Source organism: Lutra lutra, chromosome 15, assembly GCF_902655055.1.
Source record: "Lutra lutra chromosome 15, mLutLut1.2, whole genome shotgun sequence".
Lineage (NCBI taxonomy): Eukaryota > Metazoa > Chordata > Mammalia > Carnivora > Mustelidae > Lutra > Lutra lutra.
In genome coordinates this window covers 41,625,910-41,647,649 of record NC_062292.1, presented here as the reverse complement: position 1 = coordinate 41,647,649, position 21,740 = coordinate 41,625,910, and the positions used below count along the sequence as shown (strand labels likewise).

The 21,740-nt window shown below is 53.1% G+C and overlaps 1 protein-coding gene across 6 annotated transcripts in view; it reads right to left on the bottom strand.

Annotated features, from left to right (window-relative positions):
• The window catches only part of LGR6 (leucine rich repeat containing G protein-coupled receptor 6), a 120,096-nt gene that overhangs the window by 76,246 nt on the left and 22,110 nt on the right, over positions 1-21,740 (bottom strand). For 3 of the 6 annotated variants that reach the window (XM_047705640.1, XM_047705642.1, XM_047705643.1), the window contains exons 2-4: positions 16,699-16,770; positions 13,635-13,706; positions 5,239-5,310 (exon numbers count right to left, since the gene is read on the bottom strand). In XM_047705640.1, the coding sequence (XP_047561596.1) occupies positions 5,239-5,310; positions 13,635-13,706; positions 16,699-16,770 (216 nt within the window). Of the gene's footprint in view, positions 1-5,238; positions 5,311-10,931; positions 10,997-13,634; positions 13,707-16,698; positions 16,771-21,740 lie in introns of those variants that run through there. The other 3 variants (XM_047705644.1, XM_047705646.1, XM_047705641.1) reach the window with 2 other exon arrangements.

Below are 21,740 nucleotides of genomic sequence, written 5' to 3'. Positions count from 1 at the left end.
ATCTGGAGCATGACATCCTTTCTCTTGGGACACCTTCTGTCAACCATCTCATTTGACCTACCCACTTTAGAGATAGGGAAACTTGGGCTCAGAAAGGGAAGATTGCCCATGGCCTCACTGCTAGTCAGTGACAGAGCCAGGACTTAAATCCAGGTCTCTGGATCCTAAAGCATTGTGTCTTAAAGGAAGTGCTAAGAGATAGAGTCATGGTATTTTGGGGGCACCTGGGTGGCTCAGTCAGTTAAGCATCTGACTCTTTTTTTTTTTTTTTTAAGCATCTGACTCTTGACTCTGACTCAGGTCATGATCTCAGGGTGATGAGCTTGAGCCCCCAATGGGCTCCACATTGGCCATGGAGCCTGCTTAAGATTCTCTCTCCCCTACTGTCTCTGCCCCTTCCCCTCTGTCCTCTCCCCCTATGTACACATGCCCACACACTTTCTCTTTATCTCCAAAAGGGGAAAAAAAAAAAAAAAAGGAAAGAAAGAAAGAACATAGTACTTTGGAATTAGAGCTAAAATAGAATGCCAGCTCAGTTACATCCTAGCTGTGAGATCTTGGTCAAGTTGTTGAACTTCTCTGGCCTTTAGTTGCCCCTTCTACAAAATGGTCTTCTATCCCAAAATGGGATTTCAGGATTAAATGAGATATGAATGTGCTTAGCATTTCGAAGTATGATAAGTGGGAGCCACTACTCACTTCCCACATCACCCTAAGCCCAGTTGCCTTCCCATGCACACAGGTATACCCCCGCCCCACACAGGCCTCCATCCTGGACTCCTCTAACGCTTCCCCCTCAGCTGCACACAGCCAATGTGTTTTAGATTGGCTGGCTTGTGCTAAGAGAGTTGTGGTGGTTCTAACTTGGGTTTCAGTTTGGAGTCCGGCACCACTGTTAATTAATTTCCCCAGCTCGGCACAACGCTAGCCAGTTTCATGTGGCTATCCTTTGCAATTATGCATTTCTCCCCTCAGGGTGTCCAGGATTGGGCTGTTTTCCTGTTTTCTCCCCTTTATTCCTGCCACTGTGCTTTTCTGATTCTTCTCCAGGGACCAGCCAGCCTGCACTTCTCGGGCCCCACCCCAGCCCCATCTTGAGGTCTTTCTGGGCTGTTTTTCTGCTTTTCCATGCACTCTCCCCCTGGCCCTGCCTCACCCCCACCCAGTTTCTATTTTCCCCCAGGCTCCACTGGCTTCCCGTGGTTTCTCTTGGCCTTGGCTCAAGCCTGGTGTGACACATCTGGCATTGCCATCCTCTCCCTCCCACACTGGTCGGGGAAGAAGCAAGTGTATCCAGGGAAAGGGTACTGTGGAGCTGGGTGCTACCCACCCAGGTGCCAAGACAAACAGCCTGTGTATCATGCCCAACTGGTCACTTAGGGCCCCATCCCCTAAATGTGGCCCTACTTCTGACTAATCCAAACCCACTTTCTACTCCCCAGTGTCTGGTTCTAGCTGGTAGAGGTGAACCACAGGACTGAACCTTCACTGAGGTTCCAAGAATGTCCACAAGAGTTTGTGAAGGAACCCTGCCTTTTGGAGGCAAGGAACAGCCTTTCCCAGGGACCTGAACCCCTGGGTGGGTCTGGCTTGCTCCAGGGAGATGGTACCACCCCCAGGAATGACATGGGCAGAGATGCGTCTCCTATATACAGCCTCCCTGATCCATGGACTTCCTACAGAAAGGAGGAGATTTCTATCAGTTGGTATTTGCCAGGAAAGAGGGAGGGCAACCCAGTGATGGCCACCAAAAGTGACTGGCCCTTGCAGCCATGATGGAAAGGGCACAGCAACAACACTGGGGTATAGCCCTGTCTTCCCCACTCACTAGCTCTTACCTTGGAATAGTCCCTGAACTTATCTGAGCCTCTATTTTCTCATCTGCCAACAGAGGAGGCAACTATGAAGGAGTTTTGGCAAGAATGAAGTCAGATCATGCATATTAAACATCTCCGGTAGCACTGGCACACAGAGGGGATCCCCAAATTGTCATTTGCACCCACCCTCTCCTTTCAGCCTACCAACCTGGGCTGGTTTTATTGTCTCTATCTGAGATGGAGGAACCTGAGTTAGTAGGACAGAGCCTCATACAGAGGTCCCCAGCTGCCCAAAGCTCAGGATATAACACCTGCCAAACAGAACATTCCAGTTAGGTTATGCACCCCCTCTTCTCCCCAGCACAGACACACATACACAAGCACACACTGATGTCCTGCAGGTGGGGCGACCCCCTTTCCAGTTTGTCTACGATGCTTGTCTACGATGCTTGGTCACCCTACCCACAGGTACCTCACACTCAGTAGGTCTCCCTGTGCCCCTCCCAGAGCGCTCATCCCCTGCGGGTCACTACCCACATTCTTACTGTGTTCTCACCATGTGCCAGGCTCGCTGTGACCAGCCTGTCTGTCCGTCCACCCAGATGTGGAAGCCAGAGACATGCCCATCCACTTGACTCCTCCTCCCCTTCAATTCCCACCTTCAGTCCATACCACGGCTACTGGTAATAACTGTAGTAGTAGCAACAAAAAATACTGTTTTTTCAGGTATTTTAATTCATTTCATTTTATCCTATCGAGGTACATAGACACCACCTCCATTTTACCCCTAAACAAATGAAAGCGGAGAGGTTAACTAATCTGCTCAAGGTCCTACAGGTAGTAAGTGAAGGAGCCAACCCAGGACATCTATCCAGAGTCCTGACGACATAGCATCTTGATACTTCTGTGCTGCCTTTCTTCAGTTGCCATTAAGCTCCCTGGGTTCACCAGTCCCTTACTGGCTCCACGCCTCCAGGCTGTCCTCCGTAACTACTGCCAAAGTAATCTTTCAGTGATGCAAACTTGATCACACTGCTCTCCTGCTACAAATTCTCCTGTGGCTCGTGAGTGTTCAAATTCTTACCAAGGTCCATACCTACTCATTAGGCATTACCTCTTGCTAATTCCAGATCGCTCTCCAGCACTGCCCTTCTCACCAGTCCCTCAACACACACACACAGTTCAGCCAAACTCACTTCCTTGTAAAGTCTTCAGAATTTACTGGGTTCCTCATCTTTGTGCCTTTGCATGTGCTATTTCCTCTGCCTGGAATGTCTTTCCCTGATTCTTCACCCAGCTGACACTTACTGTTCCTTCAAGATGCAAGTCAGGTTTTGTCTCCCCAGCAAAGTCTAAAAGATATGCGTAAAATAAATAGATCAATGACTAGTTAAGTGAATAATGTCATAATAGCGTCACCACACATCGCAGCTGTGTGGAGTCTTCTTTCTACAAATTCCTCTCCTGTTTACTATATATTTGGTCTTCCTGATAACCCTGTGAGATAGGCCACCTTCCAGCTTGAAGGTGGAAAAACTGAGGCACAGAGAGGGTAAGTGACAAAGTAGCCAGGATCAGAGCCAGGACCTGAAGCCAAGTTTTCTGCTTCACAGGCCAGTGCTCTCCTCACCAAACTGCAAAAGGCAAAACCTATTCAGCTGCCTTAAGACTGTGGAAGTGGGGGGCTGGCATCTGTGCCCTGCCCTGACCCACCCAGACAACAGGGAGTAATAGGGCTGCAGAGGGAAGCTAATTACCTAGGTCCCCCAGCCACAGGGGCTGCCCATCTCTCAGAAAGTACAGAAGAAATGGCCTGAGAGCCCCAAAGTCTCATGCCTGGTCTGAAACACAAGACCTTTGGAACCCCTAAACAGGCAAAAGATGTGAATCACAACTAAAACAAACAAAACTTAACCTTAAAATAAGTGTGAAGTCCAGCAAAATTCTATTTTTCCCCCTTATGAATACCTCTTTGATCCTTTGGATGAAATGTCAAATTCTGCACACACGTACCCCTCCATTTTTGGCTGCCCCTGCTCTGCTGGTGCCCTAAGCAAATGTTTAGTCTGCACTCAGAGGTGGAGATCAAGCATAGGATTTTCTGGCCTTTGATCTTCTGATGTTGGCCTCTAGGGAAATGCTGGGTTGCCTGCCCCATTCAGTGGTGACCTGGATGGAGGGAGAAAAAGTGTCTGGGACCAGAGGCCCAGCACTTATTGGGATGAAGGGTGAGCAGGTAAGAGAGTGCTTGGAGGCAGGGGCCGGCCAGTCAGGCAGCTGGGGGCGCTGGGGTGCTGACACAGAAGGAAGAGGGTAGGAGATGACCAGGGCAGGGGTAGGAGAGGCAAGTCCGGACCATGGATGGGTGTGGCACAGACAGCTGGCCAGGGCCACCACGGCTGGACCCCTCTATTTATGGTGCAGTGGGGCCTGAATACAGGTTATAGGAAGGAAAGCCACTTTTCTACCTCCTTCACCCTTCCACCTGGGGAGAATCAGGACAGTTTAGAATCAGACACATCTGACTGGGCAGGGACTACGGAAGAACCCACAGGCTGAGGATGCCAGAGGCCTTCGTCCTAACACAGTGTGTGTTACCTGCGCCTCAGTTTCCACCATGGTTAAATGTTATGGCCAGGCCTGTCTCTCAACTTTGATATCCCCCAAAACATCTATTTACTCTCCCATCAGATGCAGATGCACTTGGAAATTCAAAAGCGGGCCTGTACTAGGCACCTGCTAGGACCCAGGCCCCGAGATGGGCTCTGCGTGAATAAAATGAAAAAAACACAGCTCCTGGCCCAGAGGATCCCAGCTGGCGGGCTTACATCACTAGATAGCACCTGTTTCTGCTTCCTCCTTTGGACTCAGTCTTGCCTCCATGATGCCCCTATTGGGCAAGAAAGGAACTGCAGGGCTCCTTGAAGAGATGGTTCTGTCCTGGGTGGCCAGTGAGTCCCTGAATAGAGTCCCACCCACAAGCAGAGGAGATGGGTGTCTGAGCCTGCCCCCCCCCACACACCGCAAGCCCTGGGGGCTAGAGCAGACTAGGTGGGGGAGATAGCTCCTTCATGACACTTCTTTGGGGTAGCAGTCTCCAAACTCTGCCCCAGGCTCCATGGCAGAATGCCAGACAGCCCAGGACCGCTGCCCTGGTGGCCCCACCTAGGGAGGTCCCATTCCCACAGTCCTCGGGTCCGGGCTTAGGGCCTTCCTTCCCAAATACACACACAAGTGTACACATACACACACTGATGACAACAACCCCCGAAAAAACCAAAGCCTGGAGCGGCATGCTGTCTGGAACACGGAGTGAGAAAGGGGGGCCCGCAGAAAGGAGGGGAAGCCGAGGCAGGGGGCCCAGAGCTGTGAGTCAGGCCCCAGGAAGCTGGCTCCCCAGCCCAGCCCTCCAGTGACTCACAGAGACTGCAGGCTCGGCAGCTCCCACAGCGCCTCTGCGGGGATTCCTCCCAGCTGGTTGTTCTGCAGCATCCTGTAAGGGGAGGGAAGGGCTTGGAGGACCCACACAGCGTGTGCAGCTGGGGGGTCCTCCCTCGACCCCCTGAGCCACACCAGACCCCTCCCTCTCGCCCCAGCTTCCGAGCCCCAGAGTCCCAGTCCAGCGCCCTGTCCTATCAGGGGGGTCCAGAGGTTGCCGAGGAATTGCGAGCTGTGTGTGGGGCCAGAGCGGGGCTCAGGAGGGCTTCTGGGATGAGGCAGGGCTGAAGAGGACCATGGAGAAGCAGAAGGGCTGGAAGTCAGAACACTTGCAATTCTGCCATAGTTTGGTCAGGAAGGACGCGGAGAAATGCAGGTTTTTCTCCCCAGGCTTGAGTCCCTGTCTGTGCCACTGAAAGGCTGGAAGTGTCTTTGGGGAAGGGGAGGATGTGGATGAGGGCAAGACCCCCACCCCTTGGGTGGCAGGATCCCAGCAAATATGTTGTTGTGGAAGCCATGTCTAAAGAGACAACGTGGGGCGCCTGGGTGGCTCAGTGGTTTAAGCCTCTGCCTTTGGCTCAGGTCTCAAGGTCCTGGGATCCAACCCCACATCGGGCTCTCTGCTCGGTGGGAAGCCTGCTTCCCACCACCCCCCTCTCTTGCCTGCCTCTCTGCCTACTTGTGATCTCTGTCTGTCAAATAAATAAATAATAAAATCTAAAAAAAAAACAAAAAAAAAAACTTTAAAGAGACAACGTGAGGCACCCCAGATCAGCATGCGAGCACTATTCCAATGGCCGCATCTCATGGTCCCACAGAAGAAATGTGCCAGCCAGTGGACCTGATCCACTCGGCAGGCTGCTCTTCTGGAACTGGCCCGGCCACAGGACCCCAGCACTACCCCACAGATAGGAGTCCTGGAGCTCTTCTGGGCACCTGGGAAACCTGACGCGCAGGGCAGAGGGTCAGAGAGCACACAGAGGGGAGACATGGAGGCCTGGGCTGTCCCTCTGGGTGGCTTTGCTGGCCCCAGGCATCACAGCTGGCCTCAGACATGTTTGAACAAGGTACTCCAAAGCACACGGACTCTAAGACGTAGGGCCCTGAGCAAGGATTCCTGACCAAGTGAAGAAAGGATAGGAAAGCCCGCGGGTGGCACTACCATCCAAATATTCTTTACAGGGACGCCTGGAGAGCTGGGTCCCAGCAATGGAGAGGAGGAGGGCACATGGGGTGTGGGCACTCTGGAGTCCAGAGAATAGCTAGAGAGTCAGGAAGGACCAGTGTCCAGTGCCCCCCACAGAGCGAGTGGGCCCTCCCCCAACCCAGCCTGCCTGCACCGCACTGCACCCCATCCAGCGACCCCCGGGGCCACACACGGCCCCAGAGACGAGGGGTGCATCCGGACGTGCCAGGTGCCTCAGGAACCAGGAGCAGAGGAGCACTCAGGGAGTCCCACTGTGTGCCAGGTACAGCATCTGTCCTCTCCTTAAGGCAGCCTGTCAATCTTTCAGAGGGGAAAGCTCAGCAGAGATGGGCATCTCACTCGGGATTGCGCACGGAAGGCTGCTGTACTTCGGGAAGAATAGCTCCTTTCCTAATCTTTAAGTTGAAAACAGTAGCAGCTGACATGCCTGGTCATAGAGCTTTACACGTTTTAACTCAAACTTATCCCAGAGGGTTTGGTCCCAGAGTCCAAATACCTAACCATCATATACCTGGCCTCCATCAGCATGGCAGGGGACAGCGAGGGCCCCAAAATGCGGAGCGGGATGATAATGCACCGAGTAGTTACCCATACCTCCTATATGACTGTCCTGGTCAGAGCCACCCCTGTTACCTCTCCTAAAACCCCTTTATAGATACATAAGAATCCCAAAGAGGAACCAAACCACAGCACCACAAGAACAAAAGAACGTTGGCCTCACTGTGGGCCTGGAGACTGAGAGGAGCGCTTGATGCCGGTCAACTGAGGAAGGAGGAGGGAGGGCCAGACGCTGAGGAGTGCAGAGAACTGGGGCTTTGAGCTTGGGGTCCTCCCCTGCCCCTGTCCCTGAGGCTGACTGAGCGCAGCATGAAGTGAAGGGTCAGGCTACAGGAAGAGGCAGTGCCCAGGGTCCCCTCCTGCTCATACTTTGTGCTCCTACAGGACCACACTCCCTGGGCCCCTCCGAGCCAGGCTCCACACAGCCCAGGATGGGGCTTTTCCAACTACAGTTTTGCTTCAAAGGTAGAAATTAGGGGCATGAGGGTGGCTCAGCTGGTTAGGTGTCTGACTCTTGATTTCAGCTCAGGTCGTGATCTCAGGGTTGTGAGATCGAATCCCAAGTTGGGCTCTGCACTGGGCTCCTTCTCTCTCTCCCTCTGCCACTCCCCACTTAAAAATAAATAATTAATTAATTAAAAATCAACTTTAAAAAAAAAAAAAGGTAGAATTTAAAACTGAGCCTCCCAGACTTCCTCAAAGTGTAGCAGTTTTCTCTCGGCAGGCTCTGAAGTCAGGCAGCCCTGGATTTGGCTCCTGAGCTCTGCCTCTGTCCAGCTGTGTGAGGCCTGCAAGCTCCTACGTAAACTCTGTGGCCCTCAGTTTCCTCATCTGTAAACTGGGGATGATGATAATGACCTTGTGCACTGATTAAACGGCAGAGGAGGCACTAAGCCTGCCAGCTGATGTATTCTGATGAAATTTTATCGCGTGCTGGACGACTTGAGTAGGTTACTCCCCCTCTCTGGGCCTCAATATTCTCATCTTTCAAAGGAAGAGGCTGCCAGATGATGCAAAATCCCTTGCTCGGTTACAACATTCAGGGACCCAAGACATTTCCTGCTTTTCACCCTGCTTAGTACTTCTATCCTTCTAGACACATCAACATCTTGCATCTCAAGAGTGGGAACTTCACTTGGGGACCTCAGGGGGCTGCCTTGATTCTCGTCCAGAGACTTCACAGTGCTTGGAGCAAGGAGACAGAGAAATGATGGCTGGCAAACAGGAAGGGACACAATCTGCTCAGGCCACCTCACAGGCCCCCACCCCACCAAGGGCCCCTGAGGCTGCATCCAGTCATTCTGCAGGCAGAAGCCCACCTCCCCTGAGCATCGCAATGCATCTCTACCCCATCAACTGCTCAGATCCCCTTACTCGTTCCTCTGTCAAATCCCCGATCTAGACAGAACTTTATGGTCTCCGAATTGTACCACTCTCCCAACAAAGATGCTGTAGCACCTGTGCAGAGCACAATCATCCTTCCGGTGCCAGGGAAGTCAGTGCTGTCCCAGAAAACTCATCCCATGCCAGGCAGTCTGATCTGTTTGTCAAGAAAGACCTTGCTTTCATGGAATCAAAACCCACTAACCTGAAGGACAGCATGGCAGTTGGCTTTGGGCCTGGCGCTGTCCCCCGCCCCTTGCTGTTCCTGGCCTCCTTTCCCAACCATCACTCCTTTACTGAAACACAACTGGGTCATCAAAGCTGGAAGTACCTTTAGAAGGGAAGAGCCCCCTTGTTTTCCCAATGAGGAGATTGGAGCTCAGGAAGGGGAAGTGACCTGCCCTCAATTACAAAGCAAACTAATGGCGGAATCAGGACTAAGACCCAATTCCGTCTCCTAGGTCACTGCTTTGGTGACCACATTTCCCTGCTCCTCTCGCTGGCCCTGGTTCTCCCTGGTGAGCCAGAGTCTGTCCAGTGCACTGGGTCTCAACGCCGGCTACATGTTAGAACCACCTGGGAAGATTTTTTTTTTTAATCCCAACGTGCAGACGACACGGCAGCCCAGTTAATCTCTGGGGCCAAATCTCTGGGCAGGGGATTTTAGGCAAACTCCCAGGTACTCTAATGCGCAGCTCCTAGGCTAGGTGAAGCCTCACCGCCTCACCCCTAGGCTAGGGGACGTCTCCCCTGGTTACCCGTGAAGCTCCGCTGGGGAGTCTCTCTCTGTTTAGAGAGGCATTTGGGGGCAGGAACCATGAGCACTAATAGCTAGAAGGTTCCAGAGAGGCGATCCACCCATGGCTGACAAAGGTCCTTCCTTTGGTTTTGTGGAGAGGCCTTGGGGGTCACTGGGGTGGGTGGGTTAGATGGGGCCTGGAGGCTGCCCACCCCCTCATCCACTGTGACCAGAGAAATCCTCCCTCATCTATTTTATATATTGGGACTTCTGCAAGAGGTGTTTGGGTTTTAAGTTTTTGCAGTTAAAATGTTGAAAATGTATTCCAGTGTCCCCATTTTAAAGGTAAGAAAACGGAGGGAGGGGGCGCCTGGGTGGCTCAGTGGTTAAAGCCTCTGCCTTAGGCTCAGGTCATGGTCTCAGGGTCCTGGGATCGAGCTCCGCATCAGGCTCTCTGCTCAGCAAAGAGCCTGCCTCCCACCCCATCCTTTCTGCCTGCCTCTCTGCCTACTTGTGATCTCTGTCTGTCAAATAAATAAATAAAATCTTTTAAAAATAAATAAATAAATAAATAAATAAAAGAGAGAAAGAAAGAAAGAAAACGGAGGAAGTCTGAGTGTCCTTCGTGTTCTGGGATCTGCTGCACCGGAGACCCACTTCCTGACATCCAGTCATTTGACAGGACCAGGGCGGTAGGCTCCACCTCCTGGAGAAGAACAGCTCAGAGGATCTCCCTGGGCTCCTACAGCTTCTAGCATCCTTCTCCCAAGAGCCAGGCAGGAAGGCCCCACTCTAAAACAGTTCACAAGTCTCTCCTCCCTAGGTCAGTCCAATTCATTTCATCAATACCAGTGGAAGCCCAACTCTGGGCCACGCATGGCTGCTGTCCAGCCAGGGGGAGAGTAAACACAGTCCATGTCAATCGAAGACTGTCCAGTCCAGAGTGAAGAGGGCAACACTAGAGGACAGCCAAGGGAGATTTTCTCAGGGATGGGGCCGGAGAGGGACTTAACGCTGCCCACCCCTTGGTGGCCTCAGGGCAGGGCTTCGGATGGGATCAGCCACAGCTCCCGACGCAGCCGGCTGCCCTTTGTGAGACTCAGGCTTCACCAAGGCAGCATGAGCTAGGAACCCCAAACCACGGCCTCCCAGAGATTTGGGGCTCAAACCAGGCATAGGTAGTCTGGGGAAAATCTCTTGCCCAGCCTCCTGGGGGCATGAACGGGAAGCAAGTCCTTGACCCGTCAACCCCCATTTCCCAGATCTAGGTCTGGGGAGAAACAACTGAGGCCCATCAAGAGTCTTTCCAGATGAGCCAGACCCGCCTGACATAGGTAAGGTGGCGGCCTTGGCAGGAAAGGCACCAAGGCTCAGACCTCACGCAGCTGAGGAGACGGAGGCAGCTGTGAGGAGGGAAGAGGTGGCTGGGGCACACACACTCTCTCTATCCCTCTCCTCTCTGTCCTGCTCTCCCACCCCATTCTCCCTCTCTCCCTCTGTCTGCCCCTTCTTCCTCCTCTGTGCCATTTAGAGCAGGACAGCTCCCTCACAGGCCAGCTCCTCGCCCTCAGGCTGTGGGTCAGGATGCAGGAGCTCCAGCCTCTGCCATCCCCTCACCCTGACAGGGCACACACGTTAGGAGCCCTCCGAGGGCCAGGCTCTTTCCCACACAGCAGCAGCCCCAAGAACTGTGCTTCCCTTAGGACAGTTCTGACGGTGGCAATGGGCAGGGACAGGGCAGTGAACCCAGGGCCTCAACTACCCGACTCTAGAGGACAGACATTCCTACCTACAGTCTGGAGAAAAGGCATGAGACTGGAAATCCCCTGCAGGGCTGGCTCTCCCCACAGGAGCCTGGCCAGAGCCTGTGGGCTCCAAGACTTGGAAAAGCAGCAGAGGAAGGAGAGGATCCAAGAGTAACACCTCCAGGGCAGGCGTGGGGCAAGCGTCGGGCTGCCATGGGAAGGACGGAGGGAGGGGTCTGCCACCGGCACTTAGAAGATCAGAGAGGGAATCCCCCCTTCTTTGTCCTTTGCTTCCGAGAGGAAAGAGGCAAAGTGTCCTATAGGGACAGTCAGGCCTCCGAGAAAGGAAGATGCAGTTCCCGAAGAGTCTCAGACCTTGAGAAGACAGGGAAGTAGCTAAAGGGACAGTTTCCTGGTACAAAAAGAGGTTATTATGCAGATAGTGGGCTTGATGGCTCTGTTTTTGTTGTTGTTGTTATTGTTGTTTTTGTAAGTCACCAAGGCTTACAAAAGGCTTGTAAGCTCTTTCATTTTATTCATTTTGAGAGAGACAGCAAAAGCAGGAGCAGGAGGGAGGGGCAGAGGAAGAGGGAGAGGCAGGCTCCCCACTGAGCAGGGAGTCCGACCTGGGGCTCCATCCCAGGACCCTGGGATCATAACCTGAGCCCAAGGCAGATGCTTCACCAATCGAGCCACCCAGGGGCCCCTTACTGCTCTATTTTTCTTGCAGTGCTGAACACTGAGCACGGAAGGACAAGGCGGCAAGAGAACCCACATGAGACATCTGAAAGTCCTTCTTGCCCAGATGCAGGAGGAGGAATCCTCTGCTTTGAAGCACTTGAGTTAGAGCCTAAGCTCCCAAGACCACCCAACTCATCTCTCAAGTAGAGAACTCTGCAGGCAAAGAACTGACACGAAGGCTTTGGGGGACCAGGCTTTGGGGTCTCGGAGGATGGGGCAACGTGGGGGTCAATGGCAGAGTGGGGAGTGGGAGTCCAGCTGTCCTTGGCTCCAACCAGCTGCCTCTCCTGGCTGCCCAGCTCCCAGAGCCAAGGGCGCCGTTTGCAGAAAGGGGGCGGGAGGCTTGCGGTTTCTCGGAGGCTTTGATTTATTGCCTAATGCAGGCAAAGAAAAAGAGGAGGCTCATCTCTAAGCCAGAGTCTTAGGAATGGGACAGGAGTCTCACATCTTCTGAAGGCCCAGCAAGCAGAGCCCGCGCTCTAATCCCAGCTGCAGGCCTGAGCCTGCCACTGGGCACAGACACGCCACCAAGCAGGCTGCCTGTGCTCTGTGTCTGGCTTGGGATGCCTCCCCACACCCCAGGGCAGTGATGTTGATGGGGATCAAGACAGACCAAGAGGAGAACCAGGAAGGAGAAGTGAGAGGTGGGGCACAGAGGGGCAAAGGGACGGAAAGCAAGAGCTGGGAGACAGAGAAGGGGAAGACGGGAGAGACCCGGAGACCAAGGCTAGAGAGAACCCACAGGACCCGTGGGGACTGCAGAAGCAGAGGGAAGGACAAGAGACTGGAACAGCCTGGGAGTCAGACTTGGAGGCAAAAGATCCAGAGAGAGGCAAAGGGCCAGAGGGGTTCTAAGACCAGGAACATGAAAAGGAAGAAAGTGCTTAGCCATGGACCATGGACTGCTGACCCCCTAAGAGACTGAATCTCACAGGCCAAGGGGCCAAGGCCATTGGTAGCCCATAAACAACTCTGAGCACATTCGAAAAAGATATTCCTTTCTAGGTGGCTAGAGACGAGACCCGAGCCAGGCATAGGACTGGATTTCAGCCTCTCCGTACCCATTCAGCCCGATGTTCTTGTGCAGTAAACCACTTGCTCAACCATACAAAGAAGATCTGCAGGTCAAGTGAGTGAGGACTCAGGGAGCGGCAGAGCTGGGGAATGGCTCACCAGTTTAGGGAAGCTCCAAACACTCATTCTATTGCTCCAGGATCAGCTGTCAAGATCCTCATTTTCTTATCAAGTCCATTTCTGTGGTGAGGTGCTTTCCCCAGGAACCTCTCCTATCCACTTTCAGACCCCATGCATCCACTTTCCCCTATGGCCTTTTATCCTCACTCCTCATCAGAACATTATAGAAGCCTCGGGGGAGACAGTCTTGGTTGAAACAAAGTGAGCCATGGATGGGGATGGAAGGAAATGGTGCCTCAGTTTCCCCTTCTCTAAAATGGGCCATCAGTTCAATAACAAGTGGGTAAGTTAGTGCACTAACACAAGGTCCTCTCCAATTCTCACTTTCCTTTTGCTTTAAAGGAAAGATAAAGGAAGCTGGATGACGAAGCCTGGAAACAGAGGGCAGTGAAATATTTACCGTGGGAATGGGGACTCAGGGACGTAGGTACAGGGACTAAGATTGGGTCTCAGGAGGAAAAATGGCCAAGGAAATCCAATCTGGATTCCTCCTCTCCTGGCCCAAGATGTCTCATGAGGGGAGAGCGAAGACCTGCCTCTCTGGTCATTATTCACATTATGGAAAAAAAAAAAAATAAAGATACTTGACTTCCATGGAGGGTTGCCATATCAGCTGCAATGAAATGTTCACAAGTCAGAATGTCTGTTATAGAAAACGTGAAGACAAAGAAATGCAAATCACAATTAAAATGAAAAGTAAAGATGAGGGAATAAGCAAGCCAGTGACAAACCAAGACCTGGCTTACAAATGCTTGACCTGCCCACAGTTCTCGGGGTTGCACCTCTGGGGAAAACAGGGAAGATGTACTTACAGGATTTTCAGGCTGTAGAGGCCAGAGAACGCTTGTCCCGGGATGTGTGAGAGATGGTTCCCCGAGAGACGCCTGTGAACCAAGGAAAAATGTCAGTGATGTCAGCAGGGAACCCAAATAGGAGGAGTGGGGGACCCCCGCCCCCGCCCGCTTACTCAGCATCTTGGGATCTGGGAGGGAGGATGGGGTGATAACCACCATTTACTGATATCGCCAATGCGTTCATTGCTTCATGCCCATTTCCACTTAACTCGTACAATAACCCTGTCTAGTGCCTAGAATTCTCTCCAAATTTCAAAGGAGGAATCGGAGGCTCCGAGAGAAGGTCAAGTCACTTCCCCTACCCGTGACAGAGACAGGCAGTGGCCGAGCCTGGTGTTGTCAGCTAGACCTGATCCACTTCTAGGCTCTGGTCCGCCCTGCAGCGCCACATCCTCTCCCTGGCTAACCTGGATGACTCAAGTGCTGCCCTCAGCTGTCGAGCTGCTCTGCATCCTGTCACCGGGGGTGGGGGGGGTGGGGGGGTGGGGGGGGGTGGTACACACAGGGTGGGACCATGCCTCCCCATGCCCTCAATGACACAGCTAACCCCCGCTAATCCAGGAGGGTTAGGAAATGGGCTTTTAGAATTAGTTCAACATCCGGGTCTAATGAAGCGTCTCCACGCTTGTCATGGGGTGACTGCCAGTTCTAAAGGGGAGCAAATGTGACAGAATATCCTTAATGCCCCAACCAGAATGAGTGGCGTCGAACGATGGCTGATGCAGAAGGCACTCGGGATCTCCCAAGTCGCCCACATTATGGTGTCCTTCCGTTCCTACTGGGAGGCTGTGGGTGTACAGGCTGGGCTGACACACCTCAGAAGCTGTTGTTCCTTCTTTCTTTCTTTCCCTCTCTCTTTTTAAGATTTTATTTATTTATTTGACAGAGAGAGACACAGTGAGAGAGGGAACACAAGCAGGGGGAGTGGGAGAAGGAGAAGCAGGCTTCCCGCCGAGCAGAGAGCCCAATGCCGGGGTCAAGCCCAGGACTCTGGGACCATGACCTTAGCCGAAGGCAGTCGCTTAACGCCTGAACCACCCAGGCACCCCAAGTTGTTTTCGTTTTAAAAAATCTATCTTTAGGGGCACCTGGGTGGCTCCGTGGGTTAAAGCCTCTGCCTTCAGCTCAGGTCGTGATCCCAGGGTCCTGGGATCGAGCCCCGCATCGGGCTCTCTGCTCAGCGGGGAGCCTGCTTCCTCTCTCTCTCTCTCTGCCTGCCTCTCTGTCTAGTTGAGATCTCTGACTGTCAAATAAATAAAATCTTTTTAAAAAATCTATCTTGAATAAGAATCTTTCCATTTGCCATGGAAAGATCCTTTAGATGGAATATTTAAAAGCGCCCAGCCCCTCTCAGGGACAGAAGATGAAAGCTGAGCCTTCCGTCCTCAGACTGCGCCGTGGGTGTCATGTGCTCCAGCGTCTCAGCCTTCCCACCTGTTTCTACTCGCACCCACACTGTGGCACCTCCACCTCAGAGGGCCCCTTGCTGCCTCCAATTCTGTCACTTCCTCTGAGCACTGGCTTAACACTCCTCCTCCAGGAAGGATTCCCTGTCCACAGGCTAGAGCTCCCCCACCCCTGCATCCTGACCACTTCCTAACACAGATTCCCCTGCTCACCTGTTGGGGCACAGCTCTAATGCCTCACCTAGAAGCTCCCTAGATTTCTATCTTGTTTCCCCCCCAGAGCACCTTGAGCTTGTCTTTCACACAGAGGGGGAGCTGAGTAAGTATGGAGTCTAGAAAACCCAGCCATGGCCCTGGTGGTTGACCGAATCCTAACTCCAGCAGGGGCAGGCTGACCACATCTTGGGGTTGCACTGTCTAGAGTGGAGATGGGTAATCAGTTAGGGCAGCAGCAGGGCCAGGGGTGGGGTGGAATAGTGAATGTTCTCAGGGCCAGGAGTCCACGCTTTGTGCAGTTAAGCAAACCTTGGTAGAACCCTGAGTATCCATAGAGGTAGAAAACCAAGAAAAAGCAGGCTGGGGACAAGGGCTGGAGGACAGAAACAGGGCTGGGACAAATGCAAGGATTGGGAGCAGAGCGACTCTAACCGAAGAGGTCACTGATTCATGAGCACCCGTGGAGTCTGAGGCCAGCCCCCAAGGACCGCAGAGGGAGAGCAACAGCCATTATGGGAAGGCATTAACCGGGGAGGACTTGGTGGAGGTAGTAGCGGGCCTATGTATTCGCCAGTGATAGAGGAATGGTTTGTGCCTGAGAAGATGGACACTGGTTGGAGGGGAAGTCTCTGAAACCAGAATAGTAAATATGACTGGCCTCAGTGGGGCAAAGCTGACCAGGTAGGTTTAGGCCAGGCTGGGAGAGGCCTTAGGAGTGAATCTTTGGGGGGGTGGCACCTGGGTGGCTCAGTTGCTAAGCATCTGCCTTTGGCTCGGGTCATGGTCCCAGGGTCCTGGGATCGAGCCCCCGCACTGGGCTCCCTGCCCAGCGCCCGCTTGTGTTGCCTCTCTCACTCGGTCTCTCTCTGTCAAATAAATAAATAAAATATTTTTTAAAAAAGAAGAAGCAGAAGAAGAAGTGGATCCTTTGGGCACTGGGGACCCAGAGAAGGTTCTCGAGCTGGGGAGATGCCCCCCGATGATGGCAGAGTATATTTGAGAGGAGGCTGGTGCAGTGGGAATAGGGATGCAAGGCGTGGAGGTAAGAGACACTGCAGAGAAAGAACCACCGGGACAGGGGGTTGCGGGGTGGCTGGTAGCTGGACGCAGGGATGGGAGCAGGTCAAAGATGACCTTCAGGAAGAGAAGGCACCATTGACAGAGGGGAAGCTGCAGGTAAGAGCTGGCCTCAGGGAGGACCAAGAGCCAGATTTCAGAGTCCTATAGCACGTGGTCCCACACAGCACCTGGGATTCACAGCTGGCTAGTAGGGTACCAGCAAGAACAGCTTACCACTCCCTTCCCTTTGAGTTCCAGCCCTCCTCCTGGGGAGCCCTAGCTCCTACAGCTACCAGTGGTCCCGCAGCTTTGCCTCTGAATCCCATGAAGCATCTACTCACAGCTCCTCCAGGAAGCGCAGGTGGTGGAAGAGGCCAGGCTGCAGCTCTGTGAGGTTGTTCATGCTCAGGTCTCTGCATGGAGAGAAAACAGGAAGGGAGCTGTGAGCCGCCCATTAGTCCCAACCCGTGCTGTCCAGGTCCAGACACCCACAGAGAGCTCCAGCCGTTCCCGCAGCACATCCCACACACATACACACTGTGCCATCGAATTCCCAAGCCAGCCCAGCAGGAGCAGGTGCAGTCTCTAAGAGTGAGCACTGGGCTGGGAGTCAGGCTTTCCAGGTCCATATGTGTGCATTCCCTCCATGGTTTCCAACTTTGCCCTCTGCCTTTCTCCTCCCTCGGCCAGACTCCCCCAAGAATGACTGTGGTTGGGACTATGAAGGAGGCTGACCTCCCTATAATGGGAGAAACTAGAGAATCATCCGCAGAGTTTCAGAGCACGAGGGGAGGGGTCACTTAATACATGTGATGCCTCATGCATTCTTTTAACCAAAGGGGAATCTGAAGCCTAGAGATTACTGCCATTATGCTCTGTGGAGCCAGTTCGTGCATATCCAGGCACTGGTGTGCCCATCCCCGCAATGGCCATGTGGGATCATCCTATTACTCAATCCCAGAACCAGCGGGGTTTCGCTGCCCTCTGTGTTCTCTGCCAGTTGCTTTCCTGTTGGCTTTCCTCCCGTACTCTCCTGCTACCAGAAGACCTCCAGCATGTCCCCAAAGATGCCTAGCTTCTCGATGCACATCCTGATTCCTCCAAGGACTCCTACTTTGGATCATTCCAACCTTCCCATATCCCGTGAGAGACCCACTGGGTCTCTGTCCCAGGGTCCCTGTTTCAGGGTCACTGTCCTCTAAAGATACCTCAACACAAAAGAACCACAATATTAACAGCTGACACAAGGCCTACTGTGTCAGTCACTGGCTAATCTTTAACCAAATAATTCCATGTAATTCTCACACCACCCCCAAGGTAGATTCCTTAGTCCTCTCCATCTCACGTGCAAGAAAACAAAAAGGAAAAAACATTGGGCTTTGGAGTCAAAAGGCCCTGAGGTCAACTCTGTCTTCTACTCACTTATCAGACCTTGGGCTCTTAACCACTGTGACCTCAGTATCCTCAGTATCCTCATCCATAAAAATGGGATGAATAACACCAAACTCCTAAGGGCTTTATAAATGAGCCAGTGCTTACAGACTGCCTAACAAATAGTATACACGGTATTTGCTTTCTTCCTGCCACCCGCCCCTCGGTGACCTGTGGGCAAGTGTCCTAGCCCAATAGGCCCGGGAGCTCAGTGGGCAGGAGTTGGGGCTTTCACTGCTTGGTCACGTACTGTGCTAGTATTTCCTTCTCTGCTTGTGTCTGGGTGAGCAATGACGTCTCAAGATTTCATGTGTGTGCCTCTCACACATTTGGGTTCCATCCTATTTCAAACTCTTAACAGCTGCTTCCTGCCTCTGCCAGCACCCTCCCTGAGGGGTATAGAGGTGGGTCCAAACCAGACCACCAGATGGCTGGGCACCACCCCCAGGCCGGCCTACAGCTTTCTCCCTTCCTTAGGAATGCACTTTTGCTGTCAAATCTGAGTGTCTCCCTTTTCCCCCAAGAAATGAGTGTGCTTTACGTGGATGCTCAGAAAGGCAGGCTAGAGATGATGGGGAAATGTGTGCTTGGGAGCCCAGTTCCAATCTATAAAAAGACTGTTTAGTCTCAAATGTTTTATCTTTGATAAAGCTTAGACTCTAGACGCCATGTCCTCTAAAGAAGGAAGACATTCCGTTCAGAGAGGAGCCAAGGAACTGGCCTGCTGAACTCAGGGATGCTTCTTGTCCACAGCTCCCTCTCTGCTCCATGTGGGGACAGGAGGGCCATCCCTGGGCCTGTCCCATCCAGAAGAGGGCTAGGCAGAAGAGGGGGTGGAGGGGGCTGGTGTGCTGATGGCCATGGTTTAAGGAGCATAACTAAGAGAGTTCACTGATGGATTTTATGTCAGCGTTTGGTTCTCGGGCCTTATCTAGGCTCCACTGGCCTGGGCTTCCGGTGGAGAGGTGAAGACGCGAGGGTGCATAGAACAGTGGCAGGGGAAGGAATGTCAAGGCCCACAGAACCTGCCTCTGACTGGACTCCTCCCCTTTGAGTCCTGGGCCTGGCTCATTCTCAGCCAGGCAGGGAGGCACAAGGTGCCCCAAAAACGATTACCTCTAAATATTTACCCTGTGCATTTCTGGACGTGTCTCCACAGGAACGGCAGCAGGAGTTCAAGGAGCACACGGGGCATGTGACTCAGACCTCATCACTCAGCTGTCCCTCCAGGGGCCGCACCTCAGAGGCTCTGATGTGGCTCCATGCCCCCACCCCATTCCCTCCGCCCCCCCACCCTAACTAGCGGCCTCATTGTTCTCCCCTGGGGAGGAAGGGGCCTGGACCCCCCAGCCCGCCCCCACATCCTGCCCAAGACAACACACAGCCCAGCTGCAAGGCTCAGTAAGGAGGGGCACCGGAGGGTGGATTTCCAGTGTTGGGGGTGGGGAGCCCCATTCAGACCTGGCCCTCTCAAAAAAGGCGAGGGGTAGGGCTCGTGCCCAGAAAAGGGAGAGGAAGAGGAATGCGTAGAGCCGAGAGAGGGAGGTGCAGGGCAGGTTTCAGAGCTGAGATCCTCCAAGTTGATGCCACAGGCCCTGGGAACAGCGGAGGGCCCTGGCAAGAAGCACCAGGCCCTGCTTGGGGGCGAGGTGCGCCTGGGCAGTCTCTGGCAGGCAGGGGAGCCGCATGCAGGCACTGTGAACACAGGGATCATCCTGGGAAGTGGTGGTTCTGAGACAGTACGTCCCTTGGTGGGGGGTGGGGCGGGGGCGAGGTCAGTTGTCCTTGTGCAAGCCAGCGAGCACGTTCAGGCCATGCTTGGACCCAGGACAAAGAAGAGGGCATCCAATCCTGGGAGGTAGGGGAGGATGCTGGGGTTTGCTTGTGGTCGTATCTGCTTGGCTGTATGAACTTGTCAGTATCTACAAGGTGGGGGAGGCCTGTATTGGGGTATACGGGCTCTTGGGTGTGCCTGTCTTGTAGGGTGCTGGGCACGCATGTGCCATGTGTGAGGACATGTGCATATCTAGAATGTGCACATTGGACTAGCGTACTGTTAAAAGTCATAAACGTTCTCAGAGCATCACATGTTAAAAGATAGAAATTCTTTGGGAGAAACAAACAGCCTCACCCAAGTCTCACTCCTGGGGCTGGAAAGCTTTTCTGGCTGTGTGACCTCTGGCAAGCCGGGTTCCTTCTCTTGGCTTCCAGGCTCCTCTCCGGCCTATCTCCTGGCCCCAGGAAGGGGCACAGGTCCCTCAGTGACCCTGTCTGGGGGTCCAACTTGTGGCTGGATTAGACACACGATGCCTGAACCGAAACAAACCCTCCTCTACGATTGCTCCCGGGCCACTGCGAATACACACATGCGCACGTATGCGTATTCACATGCACGCGCACGCACGACAGGTCGCCTGACCAACTTCCTGGGCATGAGAGCTGGCCGGTGTAGTTATACACACACACACACTCAGAAGGGTCCGGCTTCGTTCCGTCTCTGCTGTTGTCGGTTTGAAATCCTTAACAAATTCTGAACAGGAGGCACCACATTTTCATGTTGTACTGAGCCCTGCAAATTGCTTCTCTCAATCAAACTGCGGGGGGATCGAGGGGATGGGTTGCAACCCCATTCTGAAGTTTTCTTGCACTCAGAGGGGCTATATGTTCTTCTAGCTGGACACAACCATAGTTGCGGGGGGGCGGCAGGAGAGGGTCAGTGGGGCGAGGCTGGCAGGAGGGGAAGGAGGGGAGGGAGGCGAGTGAAGAGAGGGGCAGCCCTGGGCACAGGAAGTGGAAGTTTCTGGCTGCACATTAGGAAAATGTTCTCAGAGTTTTACCCTGTGAGGCAACCAGACCACCCAAGGAAGCTGGGTGAGGCAGTAGTGTCACCATGGAGACGAGGAACAGGGTTTGATAAGAGGGAGGATGCTGGGGAACTAAGGGGACAGACAGCAGCAAGACCCGAAACTGGAGGGGGGTGAGGCAGTAGGGGACCCCACCCCCTGGCAATCTGGCTGATACCCAAGGGTGCTGGTGAAGTTGTTCTGTTTGCATTTTTCCTCTGGGAGAAGAAACAGAGAAAAGCGAAGCCCCTGGGCTCTGCTGGGACAGGCCTGGGAGGACTGTCCTCACCTGGCTGGAGAAGAAGCCCGGGAAACAGGGCCCTTTCGACACTGTCTCCGCCTCGAGCTAAGATTGCCCATCTCTGCAGCCAGGTGAAGGGCAGTTAGAGTGAGTAGGAGATAAGCCCCTGTCCCCAGGCATGACTCCCCAAGGTCACCTCCTCCACGAGGCCCTGCCCAGCCCCTGGAGGCAGAGCTGGTGTGGTGTCCTCTGGGTACCTACAATATTCTGTACACGCTCCCTCAGCGATGATGGCTGAGCTCCTGCTATGTATCTAGTGCTGTACCCACCTTCATTATTACACCAGCACAAGGCTAATTAGCGGCATGACTCTGGTCATGCCACTTGACATTAAGGCTCCATTTTCCCATCTGTAAAATAGGGATGATAATAACAGTACTTACCTCACGCTAGTTGTAGCAATAATTACACGAGTTACATTTATGTAAAATAAACATAGTGCTTAATAGATCTTATTAATATTATACTCATCTAACTAAATTATAATGATTAGTATGTAATGACCCATACGACTATGAGCTCAAGGTGAGGACTTCATCTTAGACCTCTCTGTATCCTCTAATCCTAGCGGGATACCTGGCAAATAGGGGTGTGCAGTAGACATGCAAATGAATGTATTACTGGAGATCGATGATCCTGCCTTGGCTTCTCTTCCTGCGGCTGACAACCTTGCTCCTAGAAAGTTCTTCCTGTTGTCTAATTTGAGTTTCTCCCAATGATATGTTAAGGGCGTAAACCTCTGTAAAGAACCTAGTCAGTGCTTAGTTCCAGTCTGGTGCACAACCCATGGGGCCTGTTGATAACAATG